This window comes from Solenopsis invicta, chromosome 1 (assembly GCF_016802725.1).
Source record: "Solenopsis invicta isolate M01_SB chromosome 1, UNIL_Sinv_3.0, whole genome shotgun sequence".
NCBI classification, from domain to species: Eukaryota; Metazoa; Arthropoda; class Insecta; order Hymenoptera; family Formicidae; genus Solenopsis; species Solenopsis invicta.
The window spans coordinates 5,199,036-5,215,307 of NC_052664.1; the positions used below are offsets into that span (position 1 = coordinate 5,199,036).

General features: G+C 29.2%; 1 protein-coding gene across 1 annotated transcript in view; it reads left to right on the forward strand.

Annotated features, from left to right (window-relative positions):
- Positions 1 to 2,571: 2,571 nt before the first annotated feature.
- Positions 2,572 to 16,272, forward strand: part of LOC105207372 (ER degradation-enhancing alpha-mannosidase-like protein 3) — a 67,250-nt gene continuing 53,549 nt past the window's right edge. Inside the window, exons 1-6 of the mRNA XM_039454530.1 lie at positions 2,572 to 2,693; positions 2,778 to 2,823; positions 12,029 to 12,129; positions 15,737 to 15,776; positions 15,857 to 15,969; positions 16,094 to 16,247. Coding sequence (XP_039310464.1) covers positions 2,572 to 2,693; positions 2,778 to 2,823; positions 12,029 to 12,129; positions 15,737 to 15,776; positions 15,857 to 15,969; positions 16,094 to 16,247 — 576 coding nt within the window. The remainder of the gene's footprint in view (positions 2,694 to 2,777; positions 2,824 to 12,028; positions 12,130 to 15,736; positions 15,777 to 15,856; positions 15,970 to 16,093; positions 16,248 to 16,272) is intronic.

Sequence of the window (16,272 nt, forward strand, 5' to 3'; positions counted from 1 at the left end):
ACAAAAACCGGAGATCTTGCAGATATGCAGTTATCCCCCGGAGGTGCAGTCATCCAGTCAAACATCACCGAGATTCCCGCCGCTCAGTCGGGCCGCGCGGTTTCTGCCGGGAATCTTATCGCTCAAACGGGCCTCTCGCCGGAAAACCCGCTCAACGGAGGCACCGCACCACGCGGAAGCGCTAAGAAATAAATCAATACGGTCAACGCCACCAATAGAGCCGCGGGAGATACGAACTCGCTAGAGTTTCCCACCAGCGCCAACACCAGCATAGCCAACATCACCGTCGTTAAATCCTAGCACCTATAAATAGTCCGTGTCAGGGCCATCACCGAAATATATATGCAAAAAGAAAGAACTCCTGTACATATTGTAAATATTATAGAATAAATTCGTAGCCTTAGAAGACGAAAACGAGTCTTTATTTCTATACCGGTTCCCTCCTATTTCCGTGCTGTCCAGAGGATCAATCATGAAACTTTTTCCCTAGGGCGGAAACGTGAAAAGTAAAAATCTTTACCATTGAAGTTAATGGAGAAATTTTTCACTTTTCGCGTTTCCGCCTTAGGGAAAAAGTTTCATGATTGACCCCCAGAGCTAGCGATAGTGGGGAAGACGGGATGAGCGTGTCCGCCGCATTTAGTACGCCATAATATTGACGTGAATAATGTTTGTAAAAAAATATTTACTTTGATTGTAACAAAGTAATGAATTACATTGAATAATGTCAAATGTAAGTCAGTTCAAAATCTTGAAAAAAAAAAATTATTTATTTTAGAAATCTCTAAAGTGTTAAATATAAGTTAATTTTTTAGCATTAATCGTTTAAAACATTAATGGTAGTAATTACTTTTTGACAGATTGAACGATACAATAAAACTGATTGATACAATTAAAGTAATGGATCTTGGAATAGAACGTGGTCTAACGGTTGTCATGGATCCACTTTTGGATGATTATTTCTACCCAACAATACCCATTAAGGGTTGGAAGGTAAGTAGATACGACTTCGGCAATATGTACTATTTAATGAATTGAGATAGTTTGTAACGACCTGACTTTCGCGTATGGACGGTAGTCGATCGGAAGACGAGGACGCGGGTAGGTCGCCAAGAGAACTAAATAAGGTTTCGATGATATAAAGGCTGTGTTCCGATATAACTGCCAGTACTGGCAGTGGTGAAAAATCCGTTCCGTTATTGGTACGCAGCGCACTGCGACAGCATCTAGTAACATCAATGACGTCATGAATGGTAGCCATATTGCCACTGTGACTACTGCAGCTTCCAAGGTGAGGTAGCTACAGTGCAATATGGCTACTATGCTGTTCCGAAATACGATGCTATAGCAGTGCTGGCAGTAATGCAGTAATATTGGAACAGTTGTGACAGTGTACTGTCATGACGTCACATTTACTGCACTGCCAGTAAAAACGGAACACAGCCTTAATATAACATAAACACAACATAAGACCGATGGACCAATGAGCATCCAGCATAATGTTGCCATATTGATTTACTTAAGATTTCCATTGGTCCAGAGGTCTTCTACTACGCTTATGCTCTGTTATGCATTTCATGTGCAAGGCCCTTTAAGCCTGTGTTGTGGTCTTAACCCAGGTTTGTCGCCATTTGCTGGAATCGTCCAATTAAAACGGACGACCGTCCGTTCTAATTGGGCGATTCCAGCAAATGGCGACGAACCTGGGTTAAAACACCCTGCAGTCGAAAACCTTATGAGAACGCAGCGCTTCAAACATGAGTAACATACAAATACGGAAGTTGATCAGTCCTGTTTCGAGAGATAAGTAAAGATTAGTTGCAGGTTATTAAATGGCGATAAAATCATATGAAGATATCGCCGCCAATTATCACCAGTTAACACAGCGAAATATTAGGTACTAGAGTATATCTCCGTTGAAAACGTTGACATTATTGAAGCAAACAAGACGAGCGATTTATGTGGGGAAACATTGGTGAAGCTTGTATGTATGTCGCGTTACAAAACTAGAAACTGTTTCAACGAACCGACTGCAGCCACATCATCTGACCTTGATGAAAATACACAATTAACTATCCCTATCGCTTGCTGTTTATTTCTCGATGATAACAGTTCATCTTACAAGCTTTTTTTGGTCAGCATAGTATATATTCTAACCCATCTTGACATTTCATTGTCAGGCAAGAGGCTCGTCGAAGGATTGTCTTAAATTGCTCGTAGCCGACGATTTTCAATGAAAATTGCATTTATTTTTGCCATTTGGCATGAATGACGGATCCATAAAACTTAAAAGTTTCATAGGATGCCAAGAGTTCATGCAACATGATATGCATTGTCAATTTGAAAAGCTATAACTTCTTATGCCTAAAAGGAAGACAAAAATAAGCAAGAAGGCAAAGACGGGAAAAATCTCGAGGCAAATTACATGATTGCACTTTCCAGTTATATCTTCTGTGATAATGGAATCATTGAAATGAAATAGATTAGTTAGACAAATTTTCAGTGGACCATGTGTGCTAATCAAAGTTTGAGATCTTGACAAAAAAGAATTTATTTTTTTTAAAGCAAACAATGGCTTGTGATGCTCTTATTTGGGGACTATTGTTTGTGGGATGCAGTATACAGGCACTATTGGCTATATCTGAGGACGATCTGTCGGAATATATGAATAAGGAGGAAAGAGAAGCTTTAAAGTTTGTATTATTTACTATATTATTAAGTTTCTTATGGATTACACTTTTTAATCTGTAATACAATCATACTATTATATTTTGTAGGGAAGAGGCAAGAGATATGTTTTATCATGCGTATAATGCATACATGGTAAGTGATATTGCATCAGGATTGGTAAAAATTATGTTTTTTTGTTTAATACAGGTTTTTAATAGTTTAAACATGTTTCAAATAATATAGCGTTTATATTTAAAACTTTAAAAATGATTTTTACTAATCCTGCATTTTACATATTTATTCTTTATTCTTTATACAGAATGTCTTAAATTTAAATGTCAAAATTTCTGCAGCATGTGAATTGATAAACTAAGAAAGAAAAAACTTCCTTTAAAAATTTACTGATTTTTTCCATGTTTTGAACAAAGTCAAATATTTTTATTTATTATACACTTATTTATTCATATTGTTACTTCTTTGAAGATATTCTTTAAAAGGCTTGCAATGATGCGAGCATTGCATCTAGCAATGACTGCTCATATTGCAGCTACTATCCATACCAAAGAAAAGATACAGAATTCATTATTTTAAAATTATGTGAAGAGATTATTTTAGCAATTAATTTCTTGAGTTATTTCATAATGACAATACATTTCCATGCAAATAATGTTGATGAATGAAGTTACATTTATAAAAGGTGAAATATGGTAATTTTAATAGATAAATTATAGTTACAAAATTAATTATTTGAACACTAATTTGGGAATTTTATTTTATGCACCATAAATTTTACCAAATATAATTTTTTAGAGAAAATTTGGAAATGAAAATCCTTCCCAGTGATACGTTTCCATCCAAAATAAATTTGTATTTAAGGCTCCTGAGTACTCGCCGCGGCCATATTGAAGTCGTGACGTCAGAAGCGAGAAATTGTGTGAAATGACGTAATTTTGTCCGACGTGCCATTTGTAAATAAAAGCCAATTTGGATAAAACAGACTAAGCAGATGACTAAAACACTTCTAAATATCGGTTACGACTATCCTTTTTCCGCCTAACAGTCAATAAATAGTTGGAAACAGCATGTAAAGTGAAGCTATTGAAACAGGAAAACACATGGGCATGTAATTTTGTCCGACGTGCCATTTCTAAATAATGCCAATTTGGATAAAACAGACTAATCAGATGGCTTTAAAACACTTCTAAATATCGGTCACGACTGTCCTTTTTTCGCCTAGCAGTCAGTAAATAGTCGTAAAAAGCATGTAAAATGACGTCTATTCAGACAAGAAAACACATGGATAGCTATTGATAAGAGTGAAAAATGTACTTTTATGTATAAAATTCAAAGAAACTTTACTCGTGGTTTATTTTTACGAATTTGGTAAATACGAGACAAGTCATAGTTTCACAATGAAACACATAATAACAAAATGACATGCACGATAACATTTCATCGTCAATCTGTCACGTTTCACGTCTATTAGTTCTAATTTTGTCCACGACGGAATGTCGCTACCGTCAACGCGGAGTTCTCGGCTGAGGAGTCAGGAGCTTTAAAGAGAAAACTCATTGCTCTATTATTAACAACATAAGATTGAGAAATATATTTAAATAAAATTATAATAAAACGTTGATTCTACTTTATCTGTCTGTATCTGTTTTCACTTAAGTCTTAAAAATGGTAAAATTATGATGGAATAATAATATCAAAAGATATAGTGCCTGTGGCGCGCGCGCACGCGTGTGCGTATGCGTATGCGTGTGTGTAGTGCTAACAAGGGGAAGTCCCGACAATGATCTCGCTGATTTTAATAAAATTTTATGAGTGTGTAGTATTCACTCACACCTTTATTGTGGTAAAGCTGTTCGTTGCACAACTAAGGCATTCTCGAGAAAATGACGATTAAATATTTCCAGCATCTATAAGTACTGTTACAGAAAAGCGATTCTTAAGTAAGTAGCGTGGCATAGGACATTAGGACGTCGATTGTAGGCGTATTCTGTAACGACAGCTAGGGATATTGTTACGTGTCGTTGCCCAGCTTTTCTACTATGTATAATATGTGCGTAACGACGCTGTAACGATACCGAATTGTCGTTATGAAGTTAGAGAATAGATCTACTGGTACGCTTGGGATCTTAGGTTTGATCCCCGCGGATGCGACTTTTTTTATCTTATATTTTTTAATTGTTATATACATATAATTGTTAAACCGTTTTTAATTATTTAATATAAAATGTTATTTTTAAAAAATTAGGAATTTAAAAATGCTTTTTTATTATTAATTAAATTAAAACTTCTCACGAACACAAAATATATATTTGTAATAAAAATTTATAATGATTGTTTTAAGAACGTCAAAATAAATGTTTCTATAAATCGTGATACCTACAACGGTTTTCGAATAAAACGGTTCTGTTATTGTTTTTTTTTTTTTTGTTTAGATTTTATATTAGCTTGTATACGAAACTCCTTACTTAAAATTGTAAAATAGTAATTGTAAATTTTTATTGTAAATATATTTTTTTATTCTTATTTTTTAGGTCTTTTATTTTTGTGTAATATATTTTTTGTGTTCATGAGAAATTTTAATTTAATTAATAATAAAAAAGCATTTTTAAATTCATTAATTTTTTAAAAATGACATTTTATATTAAATAATAAAAAACAGTTTAAAAATTATAACAATTAAAAAATATAAGATAAAAAAAGTTGCACTTGCGGGGATCAAACCTGGGATTCCAAGCGTATCAGTCAACATCCTAATGCTCTACGCCACGCTGTTTGCTTGATAATCGTTCTTCTGTAACGGTACTTATAGATACTGGAAATATTTAATCGTCTTTTTTTTGATAATGCCTAAGTTGTGCAACGAACGGCTTTACTACAATAAAGGTGTGAGTAAATACTACCAATAAAATTTTATTAAAATTGGCGAGATTATTGTCGGATCTTCCCTTTGTAAGTGTATATGTAGCGCAAAAAATGCATTTAATAAAAATAATCTGACAATTATGAAATTAATTGTCCAAACACACAAGATATTGGATGTTTATTTTATGCTACAAATTAAAAAATTTTTATTGGAAGTGCATTACTGGTAAGGATTTTCATACATAATTCTAGTAATGTTGAAAAAATTACAAATATAAAAGTTTTTATATTATAAAATAAAGCGTGTGTATATTGTTAAAATTCATAAAGAGAATAACTTGATATATATAATTCTTAATTAAAATATAATAAATTTTATAAGTGAAATATTATTTAAATTTATACTTTTCAAAATTTTATTTGATTTGCATCATCTATAATATATTATATATAATACATATGACACACAACAAAACAATATAATAATTTTTTTAATTAAATTTTTTAAATTAAAATCTAATAAATCAAATTTAAATTTTTATTATTTTCAATTTTCATTTTTTCACATTTGTCAAATTGCTATACATATTAATAAATATTAAAAAATTAACAATAAATGAATAAGGCTTGTGTGAATACTTAAAAGTAATAATTATTTAATAAATATTAAATTAATAAAAATTAATAACAGTTATTAAGTATTAATTATCTTTGCCACACTTATACAATAATTTTTAAGATACAATTTATGCTTCAAGCACGGGTTATGCTTTTTTTTATTTGGAAGTAAATATTGTTATAAATTTAGTTTAATAGATTGCAATATTTTCACTATTAAATTGATTTTATGATATTAATGAAATATAAATAGGTTCCCTAAGAAATAAATCATTGTCCAATAAAAAAATATTACATATTTATATGAAAATTTCGATGTTATGTCATATCTCAAAGCATTATATTGAATATATGAAAATTTCACAGATTATTTTATTATTACATTTGAATATTTGTATAAAATTTGATCACAATTCTTTTATTGATCGAAATTTTTATATGTTTTTCATTTTTATATAAAATCGCATTTTGTAATACATATTTGTAAATTTGATGAAGTACCATTATGAATTGAATTTTTTATATATATTAATAAAACTGCAATAAAAATTTGTGCAAAAGTTTACTGGGATCTACATATTTGTTTAAAAATTATATATTTGAAACTATAGCAAAATGTTGAGATTTACGTTGCATAATAAGCTATTATAAGCCAAATTAATTGATTTGTTTTTTGCCATTGATCTCAGGGCTGAAATTTGACTTGAAATTGAATAATTATTTGCGATTAAAATTTTTTTGTTCTTGAAAAAAGAATAAACCTAAGAAGTCCGCAGTTCTTAAATTTGGATAACTCTTAGTTAACATTGTATAGTCAACATCCTTAAAATCTGATTCGTGATATCACTTTTATTACTTGTCATAACACTATGCTTGAGAGCAAAATATTAGTTTTATAATTTGTGAATTTTAATCGTTAGTAATTTAAACATTATTATAACCTTGATATTTTGATATTACAATTTTTATCTTACAAGGAAACACAGGGAAGTGTCCGCCTTATTTAAACGAGCTTTTAATATGTTGTAGTACAGATAAAAATAAGGGACACGTATTTTTTTATATTGCTTAGTCTTAATTTTAGGGGTTGAACACCCCCTTGCGGAAAATCGATTTTTTTCTTTTGAAGCATGTGTTGTCGAAACTATAAGAGATAGAGAAAAATGTTCTAAATGAAAGTTAAATGGTTTGAAGAGTACGTATAACAGCGAAAAAAAATAAAAAAAAAATTTTTTTACACTCCCACCGCTTACCTTTTTCTTTCAAAATTTCTATTTCTCTTTATACCCCAAATAAAGCTAATTTTATTGCGAATTCAACAGTATACGATAAGGTTACGATGCGACATTCTTATTTTCCAAAAATAATTAAAAACCTTTCTATACGCATGGTAATTGCACCCGTCCGCGCGTTTGTCTGCTACGGAAGTGACTTCCTCCGATTTTGACGTGCCTTTAATATGTTGTACAAATAAAAATAAGGGACACGTATTTTTTTATACGTGCCCTAATGCACTTTTAAGGGTGAAACACCCCTTTGAAGAAAATCGGTTTTTTTCTTTTGAAGCGTGTATCGTCGAAACTATAAGAGAAAAATGTCCTAATTGAAAGTTGAATGGTTTTAAGAGTACTTTATAACAGTGATAAAAAAATTGAAAAAAAGTTTTTTAATATTTTTTCCCACCACCTACTTATTTTTTTCAATTTTTTTTATTTCTTTTTATAAAGAAAATAAAGCTTATTTTATTACGAATTCCATGGTATATGATAAAGTTATGTTGCGACATTTTAATTTTCCAAAAATAATTAGAAACTTCTTTATAAGCATATGATACGTATGCTCGATACTTCAGGCGTCATGTTTTTCTGTTATTCTTCCATAATAGGAGATGACAAAAACATTTCGAGGACAGTCTGTGTAATTAAATAAAATCGCACAGATCGAGAAAAACATTTATGTAACACTTTAATGTATACATATTAAGGTTAATACTGTCGAGACGTAAAAATTAAATTTTAAGATAAGAGATGATCTAAAGTGCATGCGCCAAGTGACGTCGTTATGCATATTTCTACATTAATCAAATTTTGTATATAATAAACATAAATTGAATTGTATAAATGCAGTATAAAAGGTTTAATTTGTAACTAATTTTTAAATTAGTTTTATGTTAGTTCTCTTGTTGTTAGTTGATGAGCTGGCATTAGATAATAAAGATTTGAAATGTGTGAGTAATAATTTTTTGTAAACCAAGTCTCCTTGTCTGTAAAATGCTGAAGGGAACAAAAGTTTTAGTCGAATCATGTAGACCAGTAAATAAATGTTTAACTTATATTAATTATATTTATTATTTTGTACACAAAAAATTAAGGTCTTACAACACCGTAATTGATATTATTCTTCAATTTGGTGTATCTTGAAATAATCAAGAAAAATATTTGCAATTAAAAACAAGTTATGAATAAATAATAATTTCTTTATTCATAATTTGTTTTCCGTACATACTGTGACATATTATTCAAAAAATTTGATTAATTTTAGCGGTTTAAAGAAAGTCACTATTATTTTACTATTACTATTATTATTATTATTATAAAACGCTCATTCCAACATTTATTGTATTGTATTGATTTGTCTTTATGCTTTTTTGCGTGGTCAACGCTATATAAGACAAATCCGTTTTATTGTGAAGTAATATCGAAATCACGAATGGGTAGGCGGTACTACGCGTTATGGAATGGTTTTTAATTATTTTTGGAAAATGGAAAGGTTGCATCATAACTTTGTCATATACCATTAAATTTGTAATAAAATAAGCTTTATTTTGTTTATAAAAAAAATAAAAATTTTGAAAGAAATAGGTAAGTGGTGAGGAAAAGTGTAAAAAAAATAAAAAAAATTTTTTATCACTATTATAAAGTACTCTTCAAGCCATTTAACTTTCAAATAAAACATTTTTTTCTAGCTCTTAGTTTTGATGATACACGCTTCGAAAAAAACCGATTTTCTTCAAAGGGTTGTTTACGCCCTAAAAGTACATTAAAGCATGTATAAAAAAATACGGGTCCCTTATTTTGATCTGTATTACAACGTATTAAACGCTCGTTAAAATCAAAAGGGGTCACTTCCATAGTACACGGATGGGTACGCGTATCATGCGTTATGGGGTGGTTTTTAATTATTTTTGGAAAATGGATAGGTCAAAATCATAACTTTATCATATATCATTGAATTTATAATAAAATAAATTTTATTTTATTTATATAAAAAAATAAGAATTTTGGAAAATATAGGTAGGTGGTAGGGGAAAGTATTAAAAAAATGTTTACAATTTTTTTTATCACTATTATAAAGTACTCTTGCAGCTATTCAACTTTCATTCAGAATATTTTTCTCTATCCTTTGTAGCTTTGACGAGATATGCTTTGAAAGAAAAAAACCAATTTTCTTTAAAGGGGTGTTTTACCCTTAAAAGTGCATTAGGGCACGTATAAAAAAATACGTGTCTCTTATTTTTATCTGTACAACATATTAAAGGCACGTCGAAATCGGAGGGAGCCACTTCCGTAGCGCACGAACGCGCGAACGGGTGCGCGTACCATGCGTATAGATTTTTAATTATTTTTGGAAAATGAGAATGTCGCATAGTAACTTTATCATATACTGTTGAATTTGCAATATAATAAGCTTTATTTTGAATATAAAGAGAAATAGAAATTTTGAAAGAAATAGGTAAGTGGTGGGGGAAAGTGTAAAAAAAAAATTTTTTTTTTGCTGTTATAAAGTACTCTTCAAACCATTTACTATCATTTAGAACATTTTTTTCTATTTTTTATAGTTTCGACGATATACATTTTAAAAGAAAAACACTGATTTTCTGCAAAGGGGTGTTTCATCCTCTAAAATTGAGATTGAGTACATATAAAAAAATATGTGTCCCTTATTTTTATCTATACTACAACATATTAAAAGTTTGTTTAAATCTGAGGCGGATATTTCCCTGTGTTTCCTTGTTAGAACATTCCAAAGAATTTGCTTTTAAAAGGACATTGGTAATTTTGGGTCTCTTCATAATATAATGGTTCAGTTTCATTACTATCTTCAAATTGATTAACTGATTAATTATCAACCGTGATTGGTTATTGCTGATCATTTCTACTTAACGACAAATGCCATCAGTCAATTTCTATGGAAAAATCATAATTATTTGGCTATCAATTTAAAGGTATTGGTGAAACTGATCTAATGATGTATAAAGTCAATATACATAAAATTCTGTATTTTATTCCTTTATTTGCGAAGCATTTCAAATATTTTCTGTACTCATTAAAAAAATTTGTATATAATATTAATATTTTCTTTATTTGGTGCTTTCCAATTACAATATCTCTCGACACTTTCGTATACACGGCGATACAAGTTGCGCTCTAATTGTCGTAATCGTTGATAACATTACATATCTGTACTTACAATTAGTGCGAAAGCTACTAATCAGTTATGTATACTTGTGTTTTCTGGTTCAATTAAATTGTTATTAATCGCGGCCAGCTATAAATGAGGCTGAAATGATTAAAACGGTGTTTCTATCATTATCGGGAATTAAAAAAATCATGAACATGCTATTGAAAAATAATCCTAATTCTATCGAAAACTGTACACATCAGTACACACTTTGTTGTAATTGAATCGTGCATAACGTTATATTTTGTGCACTCTTGTGTAAATATGTATCAAGATCTGTTAAGCAATTGGAAAATACTCATTGATATTAAGAAAAAAATAACTCATTAGTTATTCAATAATGGTAATAGTAATAAATTATTTTTAAAAATTATTTACGATTAATTATCAGTAACAAATACTCTTGAGTAACTTTCCTAATCCTAGTTAAATGTAAAGCTAAAGTTTATACTCATACAGAGAGATTGCAGAAACATTATAGGATGATTTCATTGAAACATTGTAATATTGCATATTGATTGCGAAACATTGCTGTAAGATTGCAGCTACATTAAGATGTCCGCTTTTTCAAATATTGCATTGAAACATTCCATTGCAATGTTATAGATTTAGTATGAATTAGTATTATAATATTACATTTTAGCAATAATGCTGCAACGTTGCTGCAACATTGCTGGAATATTCTGGGCTGAAATGTTCTGTGTATTAATTTTCGAGTAAAGCCGGGAGCACACATTCTTGCATAATGCATAACACATAAGAGAATGAACCAATTAAAATCCTTTATTTCTATCTTGGAGAGGGAAATAAAAGATTGGTTCATTCTTTTATGCATTATACAAAAGTCTGCTCCAGCTTTTACATTTCCATATAAAAGAAATCTAAAAAAATTTTAAACGTATAATTTACTTATTTATTTAACTATCAAAAATTACACTTTTGTGATAACATTTTTAAGTATAAATTTATTTAGGTTGGGTTGCTCAACCTAAGTTTGCTGAATGCGAATAATTATGGATGAGTTAAATTAATATATTATTATACCCGAATATTCTGCTTTGGCTCTTTATTGCCATTACTTTAGACTTAAAAATTTATAATATTGTAATGTTTCCGAAATATTAATGTCATATTGCCGAGATATTGCAGGCATATTGTTAATTTATATTTTTGCAATGTCTGTGTAATATTGAATTGCAATTTGTAACATTACTGGAATGTTGCTGCAATTTTCTGTACTGTATGAGTATATACATGAGAGAGAAGAAATTCTTTTATAAAAATTGGTGTTTTGTTTTTTATTTATGTTAAAAAAATATTCTAAAGTAGATTGATATGATTAACTGACATAGAAACAAAATAATTGTCGGTAACTACTATATATTATTTATAACTTTTCAAGGATAATGCATACCCTGCCGATGAATTGATGCCATTAAGCTGCAAAGGACGATATAGAGGCTCTGAACCAAATAGGGGTGACATAGATTCTACATTGGGAAAGTAAGAAGTTAAATCATTGAGAAACGAAATATTTACTATTGAGAAAAACAGGAAAAACGTAGAATTTGTAGGGAATTATTTGTTAATCTTAAAAATCATGGATTTTCGTGGGATTTTATTAGTAGGGAATAGTGGGCTAAATCAGACTGTGTTTTCCAAGTAGGACTTTTTTAATTTAAATGAATATGGTTACTTTAATCTAAATGATTATTTGCGTACCATTTATAATGTAAAGTTCTTATAAGACACTAAACATGTGACAGCAATTTGACAGTTCTCTATCATAATATTTATAAAATAAACGCGAATATGTATTTGTAGCTATCATGCAAAAAAAAAAAAAAAATTCTTGTATATCATTTAAAATATGCTAAAATTTTAAAAGGGAATTGATTTAAGATAATTAAAAAGTGTAGAATTCAAAAATATTAATCTTTGTGATCACTTTTGCTGATTATTGTAAAATTTGTTCCAAAGTTTGAAAGCACTTGTGTTCAAATTGGACTTTTTACATTGAATTTGCAATCTGAACATAACCATCTGGTGATCGAATTTGGTCCTAGAAATGTTAAATTAGTAAAATATTATGAGTCATCAGACTCAATAATTGAATTTTATTGATTTGAACTCTAATTATATAATAACGATATAACATGCCTAGGAAATGTCTAATTATATAAACTGTCACTAATTTTTTTTCAGTAAAATTTTTATTTTTGACTCAAATTGCTCGTTTTTACTCAATACTAAAAAAAGCAAGAAATAAATTAAAATCTTTTAAAATTTTATTTAAAATAGAAGCGTCCGATTTGAACCAGGAGATGGTCTGATTTGGAACTTCTGTTTCAAAGGGACTTTCAGAACTGGAAAAAACAAACAGGACTGGTTTTTACATTTTTTATTATAGTTTAACATAGGTGAGAGATACGTCAAGCGAAAATAAAGAGAAATTATCTTTCCAATGACACCATCAATTTTACGATCGGACTTTATTTACGCTTTATAGAGAATAAATACTGCAAATAGGTCTGACTTACTTCATTTTCCCCTACTTACAAGGGGAGGACGCGGTGACTCACCTTGGGTTTTTGACCCCAATTTTTTTAATTATTCTAGAGATGAAAAAAAAGTTTACGTCTCCCGATGTTTGATCGAATAGACCTTAATTTTGGAGTAATAAATTTGTGAAAATTGGCCATATCCGAAGTGCACCGCGGCGCGCCATATGAGTTTTCCCGGTAACTCTCTTTCCAACCAGTGCAGTTGATTCCATGAGTTAGGTGCTTGCTTCACATCATAAGATCCGGGTTCGCTCTCGAAGGTGGGCAATAATTTTTCTTTTTTTTTTAATGAGTTTTTATTTATGTTTATTTTGATGATATTGATATAGTATGCAAATGTTTGAAATAGAAAATTTAATTTAATATCACATTCTGAATATTATTTTAAATTTAATTTTAAGGGAATTTTAATTCAAGTAATATTTGAAATAATAAATAAGTAATAATAATAATATATAAGTTATTTGTAATGTATATAAAGGCAACGTATCTAAATTTTTAAATTGTTTAAATTAAAAATTTAATTGGAAATAATATTAACAGTATTTTAAAATAATTAATCGTAGAAGAAGAAGAATAAACAAACATCTTATTGTGAATGTGAATATTTTTATTACAAAATTTAATTATTTATTTAAGTATTGCGGATTTATTACAAAATTAAATTATTTCGATGCGCAACAATTACTTGGATGATAAACATCATAAAAAGCATATAAATTTTCTACAGTTTGCACATTTAAAGCATATAAATTTTTTACAGTTTGCACGTTTAAAGCATATAAATTTTCTACAGTTTGCACAATGAATAAATGAAGGAATATTACATACACATTTATTTTTCCGTAAGTCCGGGGGGGGGGGAGGAGGGGACATATTTCGTTGACATTTTGAAACCCCCTTCTTTCAGGAATTAAATTTTCTATTTAAAAAATTTGCATATCAATATTATCAAAATAAATAAACATAAATAAAAAACACTCATTAAAAAAAAAAGAAAAATTATTGCTCACCTCCGGGAGAGAACCCGGATCTTATGATTATGAAGCAAGCATCTAATTCATGGAGCCAAATGTACTGGTTGGAAGGAGAGCTGAGAAGGCTCATATGGCGCGCCGCGGAGCACTTCGGATATGGCCAATTTTCACAAATTTATTACTCCAAAACTAAGGCCTATTCGATCAAACGCCGGGAGATGTAAACTTTTTTTTTATCTTTAAAATAATTAAAAAAATTGGGATTGAAATCCCAGGGTGAGTCACCGCACTCTACCCTTGTTAGAGAAATTTTTGGAATTTTGCTTTTAAATTTAAAGGGAGATTGCTGGCTTTGAGATCACCTTTACTGGCCATGTAATTAGGTTACTTTTATGAATTTGTAAAAGAAAATTTGTTATATTATATGTATGTACATATATAAAGACGCGAGTTTTTGTATGAAATTATCTAACATTTAAACAGTAAAATATTTTTTTTTTTTTTTTTTTTTTTTAAGAAAAGAATGCACTTTAATACCTTAAAAAGATGATCAAATTAGAGTCATCAAAAGATCAGAGATCGAATTAGAGGTCATTAGAAAAACACGCATTCACAATGGAAGTAATTTAGTTTCTGTAAATTATCTGAAATCAAAATTCTTTTGATTTTGACTAATTACATAAATGTTGCTATGACTGGTATTAAAATGAAATCAACTACGTGTTTATACAAAAAATACGGCATCTGATGAATATCTTTAATTTTTGTAAAAAAAATCTGTTACTCTTTTATTTATAAAAAAAATCGAATTTTTGTTAAAAACTTGATTGTAAAGCCCAAAGATAAATCTTTCCTTAAATTTTTTTTCTGGCAAAATTGATTATTTTTTTCTTGATAATACAAAATCGATTAGCAATAAATATGGCATACGTATTCATGTATATTTTCATGTGACCCACGAATTTGTGTAAAAAGTTAGTGACAGTACATTGTTTTAAAATTGTCGTTATGTATTTAATCACCTTTTGAATTCTATATTTTCAGATTTCCATTGAACTAGACGCGTGTATTGTAGATAAATTGTCATGCCATGTTTAATTCATATTATTTTTCTTTAGTATTTTTGTAAATTTAATATACAAAACTTAAGTGATCTTTGTGGTTATATGAATAAGAAATATAAATAATATAATAAATAGCATAATAAAATTTTATTTTAAAGCCGCATTAACAAATCCTCTAATCTTATTTTTGAATAAAATTTTAAGAATTCTTAAAAATTATTTTACAAAATTGGAGTGACACTCTATAAAATATCTACATGAAATAGATTATATTTCTGTAATAACTTTATTATTTATTCTGTAATAATTTAATTATTTTAAGTCTTAAAAAATTGACATTATAGTCGAATGTAAGGAGAATAATCGACCATGATTAATTAATTTTTTATGGTTTAGGCCCACAGTTATTGTGAATCGGGATTTATGCTTTTAATTTTTGTTAAATATTACTTTTTATTGATGTTGCCATAATTATAATTTTTATTCTAATTTTTGTGATTTGCAGTTTTTCTCTTACTTTGGTAGATACACTGGATACATTAGTGGTAAGCTAACAAGTATTATTTAATGTATGTTAATATATAGCACCAATTCTATTTACACAATAGTACTTTATATGTATTAGGTATTGGGAGATTTGGAAGAATTCGAGAATGCAGTCAAACTTGTTGCTAGAGATGTAAGCTTTGATACAGATGTTATTGTTTCCTTATTTGAAACAAATATTAGAATGCTTGGGTAAGCTACAGTCGAAGTCAAAGTTTTTACACATGTTTACTTAAAAATGTATTTAATGAACATTTTTATTACAGATGTTTAATTTTCATATTAAATGTTATTTAACTGTGCTTTTTTCTTACAGAGGTCTTCTTAGCGGTCACATATTAGCTGAATATCTGCAACAGAGGGCTGATATAATGCCATGGTACAGAGGAGAACTTTTGAATTTGGCTAAAGATTTAGGATACAGATTTTTACCTGCATTTAATACAACTACTGGAATACCTTACGGCAGAGTAAGTTTGATACATAATGATATGC